At 51.9% G+C, this 21,466-nt stretch overlaps 1 protein-coding gene across 1 annotated transcript in view; it reads left to right on the top strand.

Moving 5' to 3' along the window:
• The first annotated feature begins 1,645 nt into the window (after positions 1-1,645).
• CATSPERG (cation channel sperm associated auxiliary subunit gamma) overlaps positions 1,646-21,466 on the top strand; it is a 44,032-nt gene continuing 24,211 nt past the window's right edge. The window contains exons 1-13 of the mRNA XM_038767384.1: positions 1,646-1,692; positions 4,150-4,354; positions 6,358-6,411; positions 9,385-9,529; positions 10,959-11,085; positions 11,363-11,432; positions 11,746-11,901; positions 12,047-12,209; positions 14,650-14,787; positions 18,042-18,101; positions 18,875-18,991; positions 19,713-19,763; positions 21,231-21,360. Of these exons, the coding sequence (XP_038623312.1) occupies positions 1,670-1,692; positions 4,150-4,354; positions 6,358-6,411; positions 9,385-9,529; positions 10,959-11,085; positions 11,363-11,432; positions 11,746-11,901; positions 12,047-12,209; positions 14,650-14,787; positions 18,042-18,101; positions 18,875-18,991; positions 19,713-19,763; positions 21,231-21,360 (1,439 nt within the window). The 5' untranslated portion in view covers positions 1,646-1,669. The remainder of the gene's footprint in view (positions 1,693-4,149; positions 4,355-6,357; positions 6,412-9,384; positions 9,530-10,958; positions 11,086-11,362; positions 11,433-11,745; positions 11,902-12,046; positions 12,210-14,649; positions 14,788-18,041; positions 18,102-18,874; positions 18,992-19,712; positions 19,764-21,230; positions 21,361-21,466) is intronic.

Here is a 21,466-nt window from a genome sequence, read left to right as displayed (position 1 = left end):
ACACAGTAAGCGCTCCCTAAATACGATTGATTGATTGATTGATTAAAAGGGGGAGACAGAGAACAAAACCAAACATACTAACAAAATAAAATAAATAGAATAGATATGTACAAGCAAAATAAATAAATAACTAGAGTAATAAATATGTACAAACATATATGCATATAAACAGGTGCTGTGGGGTGTTCCCGCCCTTTGGCGGCCCCGTGCGCCGATGGCCCCGCCCCTTTGGGGGGACTCGCGTGCCTGTGGCCCCGCGTGCCCCCACCCCCTGGAGGGCCCACGTGCGCCGATGGCCCCGCCCCTTTGGGGCTTCGCGCGCCGATGTTCCCGCCCTTTTAGAGCCCCGCGCGCCGATTTCCCCGCCCCTTTGGGGCTCCGCGCGCCGATGACCCCGCCCCTTTGGGGGGCTCGGCGTGTCGAAGGCCTCGCCCCTTTGGGTGCTTTCGCGCCAATGTTCCCGCCCTTTTGGGGCCCCGCGCGCCTATGGCCCCGCCCCCTTGCGGGCTCGCGCGCCGATGTTCCCGCTCTTTGGGGGGCCCCGCGCGCCTATGGCTCTGCCCCTTTCAGGGCTCCGCGTTCCGAAGGCCCCGCCCCGTTGGGAGCTCGCGAGCCGATGTTCCCACCCTTTTAGAGCCCCGCGCGCCGATGACCCCGCCCCTTTGGGGGGTGCCTCGTGTCGAAGGCTCCGCCCCTTTGGGGGTTCTCGCTCCAATGATACCGCCGTTTTGGGGCTCCACTAGGATATGGCCCCGCCCCTTTGGGGGGCTCGCGCGCCGATGTTCCCGACCTTTGGGGGGGGGCCCCACGCGCCTATGGCCCCGCCCCTTTGGGGGCTCCGCGTGCCGATGTTCCCGCCATTTTAGAGCCCCGCGCGCCGATGACTCCGCCCCTTTGGGGCTCCAAGTGTCGAAGGCCCCGCCCCTTTGGGGCTACACGTGCCGATGTTCCCGCCCTTTTAGAGCCCCGCGCGCCGATGGCCCCGCCCCTTCGGGGGCTCGTGCGCCGATGTGCCCGCCCTTTGGGGGGGGGCCCGCGCGCCTCTGGATCCGCCCCTTTGGGGGCTCCACGTTCCGAAGGCCCCTCCCCTTTGGGGGCTCGCGCAGCTATGTTCCCGCCCTTTGGGGGGGGGCCTCGCGAGTCTACGGCCCCGCCCTTTTGGGGGCTACACGTGCCGAAGTTCCCGCCCTTTTAGAGCCCCGCGCTCCGATTTCCCCGCCCTTTTAGAGCCCCGCGCGCCGATGGCCCCGCCCCTTTAGGGGCTCGCGCGCTGATGTTCCCGCCCTTTGGGCCCCCCCCCCCGCTTGCCTATGGCCCCGCCCCTTTGAGGGCTCGCTTGCCGATGTTCCCTTTCTTTGGGGGGCCCCCCCCGCGCGCCTATGGCCCCGCCCCTTTTACACTCCATTTGCCGAAGGCCCCGCCCCTTTGGGAGCTCGCGCGCCTATGGCCCCGCCCCTTAGGGGGCTCGCGCGCCGATGTTCCCGCCCTTTCGTGGCCCCGCGCGCCGATGGCCCCGCCCCTTTGGGGGGCTCGCGCTCCGATTTTCCCGCCCTTTTGGGGGCCCCGCGTGCGCCGCTGTTCCCGCCCTTTTGGAGCCCCGCGCACGCGCGCGCCGGGACCGTTGAGGGCGCCATTTAACCCTTCCCTGAGCGGCCCATCGGCGAAGGCAATGGAGGCCCGGCCCTGGTGGGGGTGAGCGGGGGCCCTCCTGGAGGAGGGGGCCGGGGCTGGTGGCATCATCATAATAACAAGGAATAATGATAGCATTTGTTATTCATTCCTTCATTCCACTGTATTTATTGAGCGCTTACTTTGGGCAGAGCACTGGACTAAGCGCTTGGGAACTACAAGTTGGCAACACATAGAGACAGTCCCTACCCAACAGCGGGCTCACAGTCTACAAGGGGTAGACAGACAACAAAACCAAACGTGCACTTAACTGTGTGTCCGGCACTGTACTAAATGCTGGGGTGGATACAACCAAATCGGGTTGGACAAAATCCCTGTCCCCCGTGGGGCCCGCAGTCCCCATCCCCGTTTTACAGATGAGGGAACTGAGGCCCAGAGAATCAATCAATCAATCAATCGTATTTATTGAGCGCTTACTGTGTGCAGAGCACTGGACTAAGTGCTGGGGAAGTCCAAGTTGGCAACGTAGAGAGACAGTCCCTACCCAACAGTGGGCTCACAGTCTAAGAAGAAGAAGTAAAGTGACTTACCCAAGGTCACACAGCAGATAAGTGGCGGAGCTGGGATTAGAACCCATGACCTTCCAGTATGCCATGTTGCACGTACGTACACACACACACACACACACACACACACACACACACACACACACACACACACACACACACACACACACAAACCTTTCAGTCCTGGGACTCCAACTGGCCCTAGCTAGGACTTGGCTGTCAATGACTGCCTGCATCCGAGTCATTATTATTATTATTATCATTATTATTACTGTCATTATTACTATCATTACTATTTTCATGGTATTTATTAAGTGCTTACTATGTGCCAAGCACTGTTCTAAGTGCTGGGGTAATAATAATAACGATGGCATTGCTTCATTCATTCATTCACTTATTCATTCAATCGCATTTCATTCATTCAGTCGTATTTATTGAGCGCTTACTGTGTGCAGAGCACTGGACCAAGCGCTTGGGAAGTACAAGTCGACAACATATAGAGACGGTCCCTACCCAACAACGGGCTCACAGTCTAGAGCGCTTACTATGTGCGAAGCACTGTTCTAAGCTCTGGGGAGGATACAAAGTAATCAGGTTGTCCCACGTGGGGCTCACAGTATTAACCCTCATTCATTCATTCATTCAATCGTATTTACTGAGCGCTTACTGTGTGCAGAGCACTGGACCAAGCGCTTGGGAAGTACAAGTCGGCAACCTATAGAGACGGTCCCTACCCAACAACGGGCTCACAGTCTGGAAGGGGGAGACCCTCATTTTCCAGATGAGGTAACTGAGGCGCGGCAAAGTGAAGTGACTTACCCAAGGTCACACAGCGGACAAGTGGTGGAGCTAGAATTAGAACTCGCGTCCTCTGGATCCCAAGCCCGGGCTCTTTCCACTAAGACACACTGCTTCTCTTTTGCAATCCTTTAGGGGACCCGAGGAGAGACTCGGGGTCCCCATCTGGGCATCATCACCCCAAGGCTCCTGCCGGAAATAAATGTCATCTTCCTGGAGGAAGTCTCCCCTTCTAGACTATGAGCTCGCTGTGGGCAGGGAACATGCCTACCAACTCTTAGACTGTGCTCTCCCAAGCCCTTTGTACAGTGCTCTTTCACACAGTAAGCCCCAGTGAGAAGCAGCGTGGCTTAGTGGAAAGAGCACGCTTGGGAGTCAGAGGTCATGGGTTCTAATCCCGGCTCTGCCGTTTATCAGCCGTGTGACCTTGGGTAAATCACTTCTCTGTGCCTCAGTTCCCTCATCTGTAAAATGGGGATTAAAAGTGTGAGCCCCAAGTGGGACAATCTGATTACCCTGTATAGTAATAAATAACGATGGCGTTTGTTAAGTGCTCACTACGTGCGAAGCACTGTTTTAAGCGAGGCGATCAGATTGTCTCACGCGGGGCTCACAGTCTTAATCCCCATTTTACAAATGAGGTAACCGAGGCTCAGAGAAGTTAAGGGACTTGCCCAAAGGCACACAGCAGACGTGTGGCGGAGCCGGAATTCGAACCCATGACCTTTGACTCCCAAGCCCGGGCTCTTTCTACTGAGCCACGCTGCTTCTCTACCCCGGTGCTTAGAACGGTGCTTGGCACGTAGTAAGCGCTTATTGTACTTATTGTACTTATTGTACTATTGTATTGTAAGCCAATTTGTACTTCCCAAGCGCTTAGTACAGTGCTCTGCACATAGTAAGCGCTCAATAAATACGATTGATTGATTGATTGATTGATTAACAAATACCAAAATAATAATAATGCATTCATTCATTCATTCAGTCGTATTTATTGAGCGCTTACTGTGTGCAGAGCACTGTACTAAGCGCTTGGGAAGCGCAAGTTGGCAACATAATAATAATAAGTGCTCAATGAATAGCATTGATTGATTGGCTGGAGGGCAAGACCCAGCCGCTTTAGGGAGGCTAATTCCGGTCACCCCTTTCTCTCCAGGAACTCGATGGCCCTGCTCCTGCTCCTATTCCTGCCCCAGCTCGGGAGGGGTTTTCGGGATGAATGCCGGTGGAAAGTGGCGCTGAATAAATTTGACAACCTGGGCGGGGAGAAAGATGTCATGTTTAACCTGAAGCCTGTGCGGCATGTGACTGAGATCTTCAAGAATCTCGGCGAATCGGCGATCGACCCCAAGGACAGCATGGTGAGAACCAAGGGGCGAGGACCACGAGGGAAGACTGCTGGGACTCAGTTTTCCCGGACAAGATTTGGGTCAGGAAACACCAGTCAATGGGTCTTGAGAATCCCCAGGCCCTAGGAAATAAGGGTTTTTTTTTCTTGAATGCCCTCCCTCTGCCCCTCCGCCAAGCTAGCTCTCTTCCTCCCTTCAAGGCCCTGCTGAGAGCTCACCTCCTCCAGGAGGCCTTCCCAGACTGAGCCCCTTCCTTCCTCTCCCCCTCGTCCCCCTCTCCATCCCCCCATCTTACCTCCTTCCCTTCCCCACAGCACCTGTATATATGTATATATGGTTATACATATCTATTACTCTATTTATTTATTTATTTATTTTACTTGTACATTTCTATCCTATTTATTTTATTTTGTTGGTATGTTTGGTTTTGTTCTCTGTCTCCCCCTTTTAGACTGTGAGCCCACTGTTGGGTAGGGACTGTCTCTATGTGTTGCCAATTTGTACTTCCCAAGCGCTTAGTACAGTGCTCTGCACATAGTAAGCGCTCAATAAATACGATTGATTGATTGATTGATTGATTTATGGTATCATTAAGCACTTTCAATGGACCAGGCACTGTACAAAGCGCTAGGGTTGATAATAATAATAATAATGGCATTTATTAAGCGCTTACTATGCGCAAAGCACTGTTCTAAGCGCTGGGGTAGATACAAGGTAATCAAGTTGTCCCACGTGGGGCTCACAGACTTAATCCCCGTTTTCCAGCTGAGGGAACTGAGGCCCAGAGAAGTGAAGTGACTTGCCCAAAGTCACACAGCTGACAAGTGGCGGAGTCGGGATTTGAACCCATGACCTCTGACTCCAAAGCCCGCGCTCTTTCCACTGAGCCACGCTGCTTCTCTAAGCTAATCAGGTTGGACTCAGTCCCTGTCGTACTTAGGGCTTCACCGTCTTAGTCTCTATTATAGAAATCATCATCAATCGTATTTATTGAGCACTTACTATGTGCAGAGCACTGTACTAAGCACTTGGGAAGTACAATTGGCAGATTAGAAGCAGTGTGGCTCGGTGGAAAGAGCCCGGGCTTTGGAGTCCGAGGTCATGGGTTCAAATCCCGGCTCTGCCAATTAATAATAATAATAATGATGATGGCATTTATTAAGCGCTTACTATGTGCAAAGCACTGTTCTAAGCGCAGGGGAGGATACAGGGTGATCAGGTTGCCCCATGTGGGGCTCACAGTCTTAATCCCCATTTTACAGATGAGGTAACTGAGGCCCAGAGAAGTTAAGTGACTTGCCCAAGATCACACAGCAGACATGTGGTGGAGCTGGGATTCGAACCCATGACCTCGGACTCCAAAGCCCGGGCTCTTTCCACTGAGCCACGGTGCTTCTAGAGATGAGAAGCAGTGAGGCTCAGTGGAAAGAGCCCGAGGTCATGGGTTCAAATCCCGGCTCTGCCAATTAATAATAATAATGATGATGGCATTTATTAAGCGCTTGCTATGTGCAAAGCACTGTTCTAAGCACTGGGGAGGTTACAGGGTGATCAGGTTGCCCCACGTGGGGCTCACAGTCTTAATCCCCATTTTACAGATGAGGGAACTGAGGCCCAGAGAAGTGAAGTGACTTGCCCAAGGTCACACGGCTGACAATGGGCGGAGCCGGGATTTGAACCCGTGACCTCTGACTCCAAAGCCCAGGCTCTTTCCACTGAGCCACGCTGCACTAAGCACTTGGGAAAGTACAGTACAACAATAAAGAGTGGCCATCCCTGCCCACGATGAGCTCACAGTCTAGAGGGAGTAATAATGATGGTATTTGTTGTTAAGCGCTTACTATGTGCCAAGCACTGTTCTAAGCGCTGGGGGGGATATAAGGTTATCGGGCCGTCCCAGGAGTAGTGGGGGTGGGTGAGTGGGTGGTCCCAAGCATGGTGCATTGGGTCGTCCTGCTGATTGCCTTTAAACCTCCGACACTCCGCCTGTTCTTCGTTGTCTTTTCCGCTTACAGCATTACATGGGCTTCCCTTATTACCTGAAGATCGGTTTTACCTGCTACCAAAAGGTAAGAGAGCGTTTAAGCCCCCCCTAGCCCTGGCAGGTTCTCGGCGAAGAGGGGTATCAATCAATCAATCAATCAATCAGTCGTATTTATTGAGCGCTTACTATGTGCAGAGCACTGTACTAAGTGCTTGGGAAGTACAAATTGGCATCACATAGAGACAGTCCCTACCCAACAGTGGGCTCACAGTCTAAAAGGGGGAGACGGAGAACAGAACCAAACATACCAACAAAATAAAATAAGTAGGATAGAAATGTACAAGTAAAATAAATAAATGAATAAATAAATAGAGTAATAAATATGTACAACCATATATACATATATACAGGTGCTGTGGGGAAGGGAAGGAGGTAAGACGGGGGGATGGAGAGGGGGACGAGGGGGAGAGGAAAGAAGGGGCTCAGTCTGGGAAGGCCTCCTGGAGGAGGTGAGCTCTCAGCAGGGCCTTGAAGGGAGGAAGAGAGCTAGCTTGGCGGAGGGGCAGAGGGAGGCCATTCCAGGGAGGGAGGGTATCGAGCCCCCCCAAAAGTGACCGGCGCGAATCAGCCCCTAACGAGTCGTATAAAGGCTAGTCCTGGTACAGTGTAAGCTCTTACATTCATTCAGTCGTATTTATTGAGTGCATACTGTGCGCTGAGCACTGTACTAAGCGCTTGGGAGAGTACACTACAACAGTAAAGTCAAACATTCCCTGCCCATAGCAAGCGTACCGTCTAGAGAAGCAGCGTGGCTCAGTGGAAAGAGCACGGGCTTTGGAGTCAGAGGTCATGGGTTCGAATCCCGGCTCCGCCACATGTCTGCTGTGTGACCTTGGGCAAGTCACTTAACTTCTCGGAGCCTCAGTTACCTCATCTGTAAAATGGGGATTAAGACTGTGAGCCCCACATGGGCCAACCTGATCACTTTGTATCCCCCCAAGCGCTTAGAACAGTGCTTTGCGCATAGTAAGCGCTTAACAAATGCCAACATTGCACCTGTATATATGTTTGTACATATTTATTACTCTATTTATTTATTTATTTATTTATTTATTTGTTTGTTTGTTTGTTTATTTATTTATTTTACTTGTCCTTATCTATTTTATTTATTTTATTTTGTTAGTATGTTTGGTTTTGTTCTCTGTCTCCCCCTTTTAGACTGTGAGCCCACTGTTGGGTAGGGACTGTCTCTATATGTTTCCAACTTGTACTTCCCAAGCGCTTAGTACAGTGCTCTGCATACAGTAAAACGCTCAATAAATATGATTGATTGATTGATAGAGTGGGGGAGACAGACATTAATATAAATAAATGACAGGTATTCATCCATTCAATCGTATTTATTGAGTGCTTACTGTGTGCAGAGCACTGTACTAAGCGCTCGGGAAGTACAAGGATAGAGACGGTCCCTACCCAACAACGGGCTCACAGTCTGGAATCAGATCAGATCAGATGGGGATCAGATTCCTTGCTGATCTTCCTACTTCGTGCCTCTCCTCTCTCCAGTCCGTACTTCACTCTGCCACCCAGGTCATTTATCAATCAATCAATCAATCGTATTTATTGAGCGCAGACGTTCAGAGCATGTTTCCTCCAGTGGTTGCCCATCCGCCTCCGCATCAGACGGAAACTCCTCACCATTGGCTTTAAAGCACTCAATCCCCTTGCCCTCTCCTACCTCACCATGCTAGTGTCCTACTCCAATCCAGCCCGCACATTTTGTTCCTCGATTGCCAACCTATTTACTGTACCTGAATTTCGTCTATCTCGCCACCAGCGTTTCGCCCACATCCCGCCTCTGGCCTGGGTCGCCCTCCCTCTTCATAAATACGATTGATGATGATGATGATGACCCCTGGCCCACGTCATCCCCCGGGCCTGGAATGCCCTCCCTCTGCCCATCCGCCACGGTAGCTCTCTTCCTCCCTTCAAGGCCCTGCTGAGAGCTCACCTCCTCCAGGAGGCCTTCCCAGACTGAGCCCCTTCCTTCCTCTCCCCCTCGTCCCCCTCTCCATCCCCCCCATCTTACCTCCTTCCCTTCCCCACAGCACCTGTATATATGTATATATGTTTGTACATATTTATTACTCTATTTATTTATTTATTTATTTTACTTGTACATATCTATCCTATTTATTTTATTTTGTTAGTATGTTTGGTCTTGTTCTCTGTCTCCCCCTTTTAGACTGTGAGCCCACTGTTGGGTAGGGACTGTCTCTATGTGTTGCCAATTTGGACTTCCCAAGCACTTAGTACAGTGCTCTGCACATAGTAGGCGCTCAATAAATACGATTGATGATGATGATATCCTACAGATAGTTATCGTCCCCACCTTCACAGCCTTATTGAAGGCTCATCTCCTCCAGGAGGCCCTCCCTGACTAAGCCTTCGTTTCCTCTTTTCCCACTCCCTTCTGCGTCACCCTGACTTTCTCCCTTTATTCACTACCCCCACACAGGACTTATGTCTGTAGCCATCATTTATTGATTTCGATTAATGTCTGTCTTCCCCTCTAGACTGTAAGCTCGTTGTGGGCAGGGAATGTGTCTGTTTATTGTTATATTGTAGTCTCCCAAGCGCTTAGTAAATAATAATAATAATAATGATGGTGTTTGTTAAGCACTTACTCTGTGCAAAGCACTGTTCTAAGTGCTTGGGGGATACAAGGTGATCAGGTTGTCCCACGTGGGGCTCACAGTCTTCATCCCCATCCCCACTAAATATGATTGAGTGAATGAATGAATGAATGGGGAATGCTCTGGACTGTAAGCTCCTTGTGGGCAGGTCTACCCACGCTTTTGGAGCGAACTCTCCCAAATGCTTTAGTATGGTGCCGTTCCTAAAAATACCACCGATCACCAGCTCCTCTCAGAGCCCAGTGGTAAAGCACAGGACGTGCCCGAGGCCTCGCCCTCCCCTTAGCTCCACGGCCAGGGAGGCCGGGGCAGGGGGCCCGGCAGGGCCAACCCGCACCCGACACCCCCTCTCCACTCCACAGCAGAACGTGGCCGCGGTCATCCGGAAGGGTCACCTAACCGGCCTGATGCCCATCGCCCTGGTGACCTTCCAGGCCCCCTTGAACACCAAGAGATGGAAACCGGAGCGGCTGGAGATCGAGATGGAGGCGGCCCCCTACCCAATCCGTAAGATTATTACTCCCCTCCTCAAAAATCTCCAGTGGCTACCAATCAATCTGCGCATCAGGCAGAAACTCCTCACCCTGGGCTTCAAGGCTGTCCATCACCTCACCCCCTCCTACCTCACCTCCCTTCTCTCCTTCTCCAGCCCAGCCCGCACCCTCCGCTCCTCCACCGCTAATCTCCTCACCGTACCTCTCTCTCGCCTGTCCCACCATCGACCCCCGGCCCACATCATCCCCCGGGCCTGGAATGCCCTCCCTCTGCCCATCCGCCAAGCTAGCTCTCTTCCTCCCTTCAAGGCCCTGCTGAGAGCTCACCTCCTCCAGGAGGCCTTCCCAGACTGAGCCCCTTCCTTCCTCTCCCCCTCGCCCCCCTCTCCATCCCCCCATCTTTCCTCCCTCCCTTCCCCACAGCACCTGTATATATGTATATATGTTTGTACATATTTTTTACTCTATTTATTTACTTATTTAATTTATTTGTCCATATCTATTCTATTTCTTTTATTTTGTTAGTATGTTTGGTTTTGTTCTCTGTCTCCCCCTTTTAGACTGTGAGCCCACTGTTGGGTAGGGACTGTCTCTATATGTTGCGGATTTGTACTTCCCAAGCGCTTAGTACAGTGCTCTGCACATAGTAAGCGCTCAATAAATACGATTGATGATGATGATGATGATGATTTAGCCAGACTCCCGCTGGAATCAATCAATCAATCGTATTTATTGAGCACTTACTGTGTGCGGAGCACTGTACGAAGCGCTTGGGAAGTACAAGTTGGCAACATATAGAGACGGTCCCTACCCAACGGTGGGCTCACAGTCTAGAAAGTGGGCTCACAAACCAAAGGCCTTGCCTGACCTCTGCAGATGAGTGGCCAGGGGCTCTCCAGTGGCAGTGGCGGCTCTCCCTCTCCCAAACGCTCCCCATTCCCCGCCCGGCTCCATCATCATCATCATCATCAATCGTATTTATTGAGCGCTTACTATGTGCAGAGCACTGTACTAAGCGCTTGGGAAGTACAAATTGGCAACACATAGAGACAGTCCCTACCCAACAGCGGGCTCACAGTCTAAAAGGGGGAGACAGAGAACAAAACAAAACATACTAACAAAGTAAAATAAATAAATAGGATAGATATGTATCTCCAGACGTTTGACCTTCGAAGGAAGGTCAGGGGTTTGAGGAGATCCAATCCAACTCAGCCGTGGAGTGGGGGCTCCTTCCAGGTGGGGAGCAGACCCCCTCTCCACACTCCCCCCTACCTCCCCGTGGACCCAGCCCGGCCCGCTCTGGAGGCTGAGTCGAGGCGGAGGAGGACCGGAGTCTCGGAGCCCGTGGGGGCTGGGTTGTGGAGAGGTTGTGCTGGAAAAATCCCGGCCGCCTCAGCCCTGAGCCAGCCCCCCATCCACCCATTTGCTCTGCCGACCCCCAGATAACTGCGTGTCTGAGGAACTGTGCTCCCTGAACTGGTTCACACCCATGCCCATAAAGAATGGCAGCGTGGTGATGAAAGTGATGATCCACAGCAATCGCCTCGGACCGGCCGTGGAAGAGAAAACGTGAGTCGGCCAGCTCTCCACTTACCCGCGCGCTCCCGGGGCCGCCTCTAACCCATCCCTCCTCCCAACCCTGGAATGGTGGTGGCTGAATCTCAAGGCTGGCACCGCCCCCCAGTTGCCCCACCTGCCCCAGATTAGGAGGAGCCACGATGGGTCAGAGATCGGTACCCAGGGATTTCTCCCACCCCAACTCCCTCGTCCCCCTCGGGCCGCTCGGGAGGAAGTCTCCGAGGGCAAGGGAGAGGGCCGGAGTGGCGTGCTTGCCCCGATTTTCCAGGTTCACCATAAACATCAACGGATTCGTAGAGCAGAAGAAGGATGGCGTGAAATCTTGCTTGGGGGAAGAGGTGAGAGAAGGGCCGCAGCCTGAAGGGTGAGTGCCCAGAGCTGCCCAGGGGCGTCCAAACCCTGTCTTCTTTGAGCAGGGGGCATTTCCCTCTAATCAGGAGGCAAAGGGAAGAAGCTCCGTAAGGAGGAGCAGGCCGGCTGCGGGCCTGAAGGTCAGACCTCCTCTCTTCTCTGCCCTTACGGCTTTTTCCACCGAAAGCCCGGTGGGGAGATGAGATCTTTATACGGCATCTCCCTCCCCATCTCCGCCCCGCCTCCTCCCCGGCCCGGGTATCCCCTCTCCCACGCCGGCGCCCTCCTCGCCCCCGCCAGGTAAAGGATTGGTCCGTGTTCATGATGGAGGGCACTCCGTCACAGCCGGTATGGTCGACCCACAACCACGCCCCGGTTCTGATCCTGGGTGGCATCCACAACCAGAAGATAGTACTGCTGTCCGACACCGCCTTCGAGGACTTCACCATGGTGGAGGTGAGAGTGGCCACCTCCGCCCGCCCTGCCCTCGATCCCGGGTCCGCAGAGGTCGGGGGAGGGGGCAGCTCGGGGCGGGGGCACCCCTGGGAGCAGCCGCTGTCTTCACCCCCCTGCCCCCGTGTTCCTCCTTGGGCGGTGGCAGTTGGCGATCGACAGCTGCTGGCTGGGGTCCAGTAGCTGCCCCCAGAGGAAGTCCTCCTCCACCATCCTGGACGCCATCGCCATGGAGCACACCCTCTTCATCCGCCAGAACCAGCTCATCTATTACTTCACCGGCAGTTACTACCGCCCCAAAATCAGATCCCGTGAGGAGCTCTTGTCCTGGAATGTCCCCTTTGGGCCACCCCCTGACCGGTCCTCTCTGCTCCCCCAGGCTCCCCCAGTCTGGCCACTGAAACCCTGTCACTCCCTAGAGAGGGAGGAAGTTCTCAGTGACCTCTCCTGGGCTCTGTCCATTTACCCCTCGGTCTCCTCCTCAATCCAGTCTCACACACTCTAGTAGTAGTAGTAGATGTAATGGTGATAGTCCTAGTAGTAGTAGCAGTAGTAATAATAATAATAATGGCATTTATTAAGCGCTTACTATGTGCCAAGCACTGTTCTAAGCGCTGGTGAGGTTATAAAGTGATCCGGTTGTCCCACGGGGGGCTCACAGTCTTCATCAAGCGCTTAGAACAGTGCTCCAGCGCTTAGACCGGGGAGGTTACAAAGTGATCCAGTTGTCCCTCGGGGGGCTCACAGTCTTCATCCAGCGCTCAGAACAGTGCTCCAGCGCTTAGAACAGTGCTTTGCACATAGCAAGCGCTTAATAAATGCCATCATTATTATTATTATTATCCCCATTTGGCAGATGAGGTCACTGAGGCACAGAGAAGTGAAGTGACTTGCCCAAAGGCACACAGCTGACAAGGGGCGGAGCCGGGATTTGAACCCGTGACCTCTGACTCCAAAGCCCGCGCTCTTTCCACTGAGCCACGCTGCTTCTCCTAGTAGTCATTGTAGTAGTGGTAGCATTAGTAATGGTTGTAGCAGTAGTAGTAATAATAGGAGCAGCAGGAATAAAAGAAGTAGCAACAGTAATGATAGTAGCAGCAGCGACATTAGTAGTAAGAATAGCAGTAGAAGTAGTAACAATAGCGTAGTAGCAGTAGTAATAATGGCAGTAGCAGCAGTAATAATAATAATAATAATAATGATGGCATTTATTAAGCGCTTACTATGTGCCAAGCACTGTTCTAAGCGCTGGGGAGGTTACACAGTGATAGCAGTAGTAGTAGCAGTAGTAATAATAGCAGCAGTAGAAGCAGAAATAACAGTTGTACTAGCAATAGTAGCAGCTACTCAGAAGCAGCGTGGCTCAGTGGAAACATAGTAAGTGCTTAACAAATACCATCATTGTTATTATTATTATTAAAGATCCCAGGCTTGGGAGTCAGATGTCATGGGTTCTAATTCCGGCTCTGCCGCTTGTCAGCTGTGTGACTTCGGTCAAGTCACTTAACTTCTCTCAGTTACCTCATCTGGAAAATGGGGATTAAGACTGTGAGCCCCCCGTGGGACAACCTGATTACCTCGTATCTCCCCCAGTGCTTAGAAAAGTGCTTGGCACATAGTAAGCGCTTAACAAATACTATAAAAAATAGTACTAGTAGTAGTAATAATAGTAGTAGCAGTAGTAATAAAAGATGTATTCATTCATTCAATCAATCGTATTATTCAGGAATATAGAGAGACGATCCCTGCCCATACTGGGCTTACAGTCTAGCAGTAACAATGGCCATAGTAGTAGTAGCAGCTATAATAATAATAATGATAATGATGGTGTTTGTTAAGCGCTTCCTATGTACCAAGCACTGTTCTAAGCGCTGGGGTAGATACAGGGTAATCAGGTTGTCCTACATGGGGCTCACAGTCTCAATTCCCATTTTACAGATGAGGTAACTGAGGCACAGAAAAGCTATGTGGCTTGCCCAAGGTCACACAGCAGACAAGTGGTGGAGCCGGAATTAGAATCCATGTCCTCTGACTCTCTAGCCCATGCTCTTTCCACTAAGCCACACTACTTAGCAGTAACAGTAGTAGTAGCAGTAATAATAATAATAATGATAGCATTTATTAAGTGCTTACTATGTGCAAAGCACTATTCTAAGCACTGGGGAGGTTACAAGGTGATCAGGTTGTCCCACGGGGGGCTCACAGTCTTAATCCCCGTTTTACAGATGAGGTCACTGAGGCACAGAGAAGTGGAGTGACTAGCCCAACACAGTAGTAACAATAGTAGTAGCAGTAGTAACAACGTAGTAGGAGGAGCAGTAATAGCAACAGTAGTAGTAAACAATTTGGTCCTGAGCTCCCCTGGGTGCTTGAGGAAGTAGAGCAGAATCAGACCCTCATGTGATCCCTTCCAAAAATTGTATCCCCTCCCAAAGGGGAAGGCAGACCTCGAAATACTTACAAATCGAGCAATCCGAATAGAGGGTTCCCTGTACATCGGTTTTGTCTGTCTATAAGCGGACGCAAGGCCCTTCTTGTTTTCCTCCTCCAGGGCCGGAGTTCCCCAGTATTCGACCCCAGGCCGTTTCCCCTAATCCATTCCTCACCCACCCCCCCACAACCTTCCTCCCTTCTCCCTGCCCCTTCCCAAGGCGTCCCCCCGATCCTGGGGCGTCGAGCCGTCCCTTCCCCAACTCCGGGCGGGCCGGGGGCCTGCCCCAGCCAGCCCACCCTCTCGCTCCTCTCCGACAGGAAGGTGGACCCGGACACTGCACAATCTGTGCATTAAGAAGCTCTGCCCCGTCTTTTTCCCCAGTAACGGTACCGAGCACCTGATCGCCCTGGGAGCGGGCAACGAAGAAGGGTTTCTCTTTTTGGGAAGCGTCAAAGGTGTGGCCACTCTCTCCCCTGCTCCTTTCTGCCCCCACGACCAGCCAGCCCTTCCCCTTTCTGCCCTCAGAGAGCCCTGCCCACCCACAGGGGTTTGGGCACCCAGCTCCCCCGGCTCGGCCGTCCTCCTGCCCTGGGTTCCCCCGATTAACTTGTGGCGGGGTGAGCTGGGAGTCAGAAACCCACACGGGCTTGGGAGTCAGACGTTGTGGGTTCTAATCCCGCCTCCACCACTTGTCAGCTTGTGTGACTCTGGGCGAGTCACTCAACTTCTCTGGGCCTCAGTTCCCTCATCTGTAAAATGGGGATGAAGACCGGGAGCCCCACATGGGACAACCTGATCAACTTGTATACACCCCAGCGCTTAGAACAGGGCTTTGCTCATAGTAAGCGCTTAACAAAAACCATCATTATTGTTATTGGTTCTAATCCCGGCTCCGCCACTCGTCTGCCGTGTGACCTTGGGCAGGTTACTTCACTTCTTTGGGCCTCAGTTCCTCATCTATAAAAGGGGATTGAGACTGTGAGCCCCACATGGGACAGGGACTTTGTCCAACCCTATTTGCTTGTATCCACCCCAGTGCTTAGTACGGTACCTGGAACATAGTAAGCGCTTCACAAATACCAGAATTATTATTATTATCACTTTCTATCCTAGTGCTTAGTACAGTGCCTGACGCAAGGTAAGCGCTTAACAAGTACCATTGGGAAAAAAACACAACAAAACAAAATTAAAAAATCCTTCCCTGATCTGCCCGCTTCTGGCCACCCCATCGGTCAACACACTGGCCCAGGCCCTTGGCGTATCCTGGCAAGATGACTGATCAGCCTCCTCGCTGACCTCCCTGCCTCCGGCCTCTCCCCCTTCAGCCCGTACTTGTAATCTGCTGCTCAGATCATCTCCTAATAATGATGGCATTTATTAAGCGCTTACTATGTGCAAAGCACTGTTCTAAGTGCTGGGGAGGTTACAAGGTGATCAGGTTGTCCCACAGCGGGCTCACAGTCTTCATCCCCATTTTACAGATGAGGTGACTGAGGCCCAGAGAAGTTAAGTGACTTGCCCAAAGTCACACAGCTGACAATTGGCGGAGCCGGGATAACAATAATAATAATAATAATAATGGCATTTGTTAAGCGCTTACTATGTGCCAAGCACTGTTCTAAGCACTGGGGTGGAGACAGGCGATCAGGTTGTCCCACTCGGGGCTCACAGTCTCCATCCCCATTTCACAGAGGAGGCAGATGAGTCACGGGTGGCATGGTTTAGTGGAAATAATTATAAAAATAATGGTATTTGTTAAGCGCTTACTATGTGCCAAGCATTTTTCTAAGCGCTGGGGTGGATACAAGGTGATCATGTTGTCCCACGCGGGGTTCACAGTTCTAATCCCCATTTTACAGATGAGGTCACTGAGGCACAGAGAAGTTAAGTGACTTGCCCAAAGTCACCCAGCCGACAAGCGGCGGAGCTGGAATTGGAACCCATGACCTCTGACTCCCAAGCCCGGGCTCTTTCCACTGGGCCGTGCTGCTTCTCTGTATCTACTCCAGCCATTAAAACAGGGCTTGCTGGAAAGATGATGGGCTGGGGAGTCAGAAGACCTGGGTTCCAATCCTGCCTCCGCCACCCGTCCGCTGTGTGACCGTAGCCAAGCCGTTTCACTTCTCTGTGCCTCAGTTACCACGTCTGCAAAATGGGGACCAAGATGTGAACCCATGACCTCTGACTCCAAAGCCTGAGCTCTTTCCACCGAGCCACGCTGCTTCTCGGCTCACTTCTCCCCAGTCCTCAAAAATATTCACTAGTGACCTGTTTCTTGCTGCTGCGGGAAGCAGCCTGGCTCACCTCTTTCCTGCTCCCGGCAACACCCTCCCTCTTTTGAATCCTCCGGACCCCAGCCTTCCTCATCCTCAAAGCCCTTCTGAAATCCCACTTCCTCCCCAAGGGAATTTCCTCTCTCCACACCGCATACTTCCAAATATCTCCAAACATCCCTTGGGCATTTACATCCGGCTTTAACACTCTTGGAGATGATGATCATCATCGTCATTATAATAATAACTATGGAGAAGCAGCATGGTTTAGTGGAGATATTATTCTATTTTACTTGTACATATCTATTCTATTTATCTTATTTTGTTAGTATGTTTGGTTTTGTTCTCTGTCTCCCCCTTTTAGACTGTGAGCCCACTGTTGGGTAGGGACTGTCTCTATGTGTTGCCAATTTGTTCTTCCCAAGCGCTTAGTCCAGTGCTCTGCACATAGTAAGCGCTCAGTAAATACGATTGATGATGATGATGATGATGGAGAGAGCACCAACCTGAAAGTCAGAAGGATCTGTGTTCTAATCCCGGCTCCGCCACTTTGTCTGCTGTCTGAGTTTAGGCAAGTCACTTCACATCCCTGGGCCTCCATTTCCTGATCTGTAAAATGGGGATTAAGATCGTGAGCCCCATGTGGGACATGGACTGTGTCCAACGTATTTGTTAAGCACTTACTTTGTACTAATGCTGGGGTAGGTAGAAAATCATTAGGTCCCACGGGGGGTTCACAGTCTAAATAGGAAGGAGAACAGGTGTTGAATCCTCATTTTGCAGATGAGGGACCTGAGGCCCAGAGAAGTTAAGAGACTTGACAAAAGTCACACAGCAGACAAGTGACAGCTGGTATTAGAAGACAAGTCCTCCGGCTCCCAGGACTGGGCTCTTTCCATTAGGTGATGCTGCTTCTCATGCTAATTCACCCACTCTACTCTCCAAACTCAGGTTGATTCACGTCCTCCCCGCTTATTAAGTCTCCTTTTCCCTCAATCCATAATTTGTGTCCTTCTCCCCCATTTTTGGTACGGTATTTGTTAAGTACCTACTAAGTGCCAGGCACTGTATTCAGCGCTGGAGTGGATACCACCTAAATGAGTTTGAACACAGTCCCTGTCCCACTTGGGGCTTGCAGCCTGAATCCCCCTTTTCCAGATGAGGGAACTGAGGCCCAGAGAAGTGAAGTAACTTGAGCAAGGTCACCCAGCGGACAACTAGCAGAGCCGAGATTAGAACCCAGGACCTCTGATTCCCAGGGCACGGCCCTTTCCACTAGGCCCACTGCTCCCCATTCGACAGTACGCTTCTCGAGGGCGAGGGTCGACTGTGTGTCTGACCTCTGTCGTCCTCTCCCCAACGCCCAGCTCAGCTCTATGCACACAGTAGGAACTCCGTCGCTCCCTCTGATGGAATGATCGATTGATTTCCCCTAGATGGCAAAGTGGATTTTGTGAAGACCCCCCCTCATAAGAACGTGTGTGACCGCCTGAAAAGTAAGTGACCTATGGGCTCCTCTGGCTCCCAAACATCCCAGGAGGAGGGTGGGATCGGGATCGGGGATTCCCGGGTGGGCAACTGCCGTTTTAAGCATCGTGACGCGGTGGCCCGGGCTTGAGACTCCCATCTTCGCCATAGGTCTGCTGTGTGACCTTGGGCAAGTCGCTTCATTTCTCTGGGCCTCGCTGACCTCCTCTGTAAAATGAGGATTAAGAGTCTGAGCCCTATGTGGGACACCCCGACTAGCTTGTAGCTGCCCCAGCACTTTGGACAGTGCTTGGCACATATTAAGCGCTTAACAAGTGCCATAATTATTATTATTATTTCATCACTGGGAAGGGGAAGAGACCGACCGATCCTGGGTCCGCTGTGCTTGGACACCTGCTTGTCAGCTGGGTGACTTTGGGCAAGTCACTTAACTTCTCTGTGCCTCAGTGACCTCATCTGTAAAATGGGGATTAGAACTGTGATTAGACTGTGCTGTGGGAGGAGGCAGTCTGGGGGAGAGGGCGGGAGCCTGTCCGGCAATCCAGTGTCTCCCTGTCCGGGAACTGAAGGAGTTGAGGAGAACCGGAGGAGGGTCGGAGTGGGAGCCACTGTTGGGTAGGGACTGTCTCTATATGTTGCCAACTTGTACTTCCCAAGCGCTTAGTACAGTGCTCTGCACAAAGTAAGCGCTCAATAAATACGATCGATTGATTGATTGAGAGGGGGAAGGGTCCGGATGTTCTCTGTCTACAAGGAAGGCTGTCTGGGGTCTCTGTTGCAGTGTTTTCATGCTACATCCAGTGGGCCCTGTATGACATAGAACATTTGGAAGTGTACATGCTGGTGAAGACGGTCTTTGAGAATAAGACCAAATTCTCCGTCGTAAGTTACTTGCAAGGTAGGAAGAGGTGCCATCCCGCCATCCCAGGGGCCCTGATGCCCCCAGGGGCCAGGAAGGAAGCTGGGCCGGGATGGGTGAACAAGTTAGAGAAGCAGCATAGCCTACTGGAAAGATCAAGGGCCTCGGAGTCGGAAGTCATGGGTTCTAATCCTGACTCCGCCCCGTGTCTTCTGTGTGACCTTGAGCAAGTCACTTCACTTCTCTGTGACTCAGTTACCTCATCTAAAAAATGGGGAGCCCCACGTAGGGCAGGGACCGTGTCCCACCTGACTAGATCTACCACAGTGCTTGGGCTTAAGAAATACCATTATTATTATTATTATTATTATTATTATTATTATTATTATCATTAAGTTTGCCAGCAAGCAGGGCGAACCCTCCTGGCATCGCCACCTTTCCTGGGCACAGGCACGACCCATCCTGATGCACCTCGGGTTGGCATGGACTGAGGCGGATTATGGCCATCCGATCCAGGGGGTCACATTCTGGCTTAGAAGGGGAAAGGCTGAGGCACAAGGGTTCCCCAGACACACCCGGTATAGCAGAGCAAACTCATCCAATCTTATTTATTGAGCACTTACCATGTGCAGAGCACTGGGCTAAGCGCTTGGGAGAGTACAATACGGGAATAGACCAGACACATTCCCTGCCCATTTCTCTGAGGAGAAAGGACTGATCCAAACTGGCGGTGAGCCCTCCGATCTCTCTCCTCTCCTAGGCACCGACACACTGCAAGTGATCTATGATATCCCATCCTTCATCCCTGAAGGTAAGAACCTCATCAGCCTTGGAGCCAGTTGGAGGGGTGAGGGAGCCTCGTGGCCCAGTGGATCTGGGTTCTAATCCCGGCTCCGCCGCTTGTCCGATCTTGGGAAAATCGCTTCGCTTCTCTGGGCCTCAGTTCCCTCATCTGGAAAATGGGGATTAAGACTGTGAGCACCACGTGGGACAGGGACTGGGTCCAACCTGATCAGCTTGCATCTACCTCAGCGCGTACCTGGCATCTAGTAGATGCTTAACAAATGCCAAATAAAAAGAGGTCATCCCCAAGGATGGGCGGTGAGAGCCTGCTTGGTCAGAAGGCGCCCTGCCGGCCTAGAAGAAGGCGGGGGGTAGCACTTCTGTGACTTCAAGTGCCTCCTTTAGCCTGTAAATTCCTTCAGGACAGGGATTGTGTATACCGACTCTGCTGTACTCTCCCAAGTGCTTAGCTCCTCTACTTGTCTCCTGTGTGACCTTGGGTGAGTCACTTCACTTCTCTCAGTTACCTCATCTGGCAAAAACTCCTCACTCTCGGCTTCAAAGCTGTCCATCACCTCGCCCCCTCCTATCTCACCTCCCTTCTCTCCTTCTGCAGCCCAGCCGGCACCCTCCGCTCCTCTGCCGCTAACCTCCTCACTGTGCCTCGTTCTCGCCTGTGCCGCCGTCGACCCCCGGCCCACGTCCTCCCCCTGGCCTGGAATGCCCTCCTTCCGCACATCCGCCAAGCTAGCTCTCTTCCTCCCTTCAAAGCCCTACTGAGAGCTCACCTCCTCCAGGAGGCCTTCCCACACTGAACCCCCTCCGTCCTCTCCCCCTCCCCATCCCTCCCGCCCTACCTCCTTCCCCTCCCCACAGCACCTGTATATATGTTTGTACAGATTTATTACTCTATTTTACTCGTACATCTTTACTATTCTATTTATTTTATTCATATGTTTTGTTTTGTTGTCTGTCTCCCCCTTCTAGACTGTGAGCCCGTTGTTGGGTAGGGACCGTCTCTATATGTTGCCAACTTGGACTTCCCAAGCGCTTAGGACAGTGCTCTGCACACAGTAAGCGCTCAATAAATACGATTGAATGAATGAATGAATGAATCTGTAAAGTGGGGATTGAGACTGTGAGCCCCACGTGGGACAGGGACTGTGTCCAACCCAATTGCCTTGTATCTACTCCAGCTCTCACATAGTAAGCGCTTGACACATACCACAGTTATTATTACAGCTACTATTATTATCAAGCGCTTAGTCCAGTGCTCTGCACACAGTAGGCGCTCAATAAATACGATTGAATGAATGAATATTACAGTATGCTGGGCACAGAAAGTGCTCAATAAATACCATTGATTGATTGGTTCTTTTTCTCGGTTCCAACCCCTCAGAAACTTCCAGGGCAGGCCCCATTCTCGGTCTTCCCTTGCTGCTCAGTCAACCTTCCTCCTCCTCCTCCTCTTTCACCTCCTCTTCCTTCTCCACAGGATTTGGCCACAATTTTGTGATGCTGCTGGGTTTGGAGACCTACTCAAACAAACCCCTCATCCCCAAGGGTATATCCTACAACCCCTTCACCCACCAGTTCTTCATCTGGGGCAATGTCATCCTGCAAAGGTACCGGAGGAGGACGAGGAGAAAGAGGAAGACTGGAAGGAGGAGGGGGTGGCGGGTGCCACTTTGAGTGGGTGGGGTTGGGGCACCACCTCCCCCTTCCCTGGAG

Source organism: Tachyglossus aculeatus, chromosome 26 (genome assembly GCF_015852505.1).
Source record: "Tachyglossus aculeatus isolate mTacAcu1 chromosome 26, mTacAcu1.pri, whole genome shotgun sequence".
NCBI classification, from domain to species: Eukaryota; Metazoa; Chordata; class Mammalia; order Monotremata; family Tachyglossidae; genus Tachyglossus; species Tachyglossus aculeatus.
Note: the sequence above shows the minus strand (reverse complement) of the source record. Positions and strands in the feature narration are given on the sequence as shown.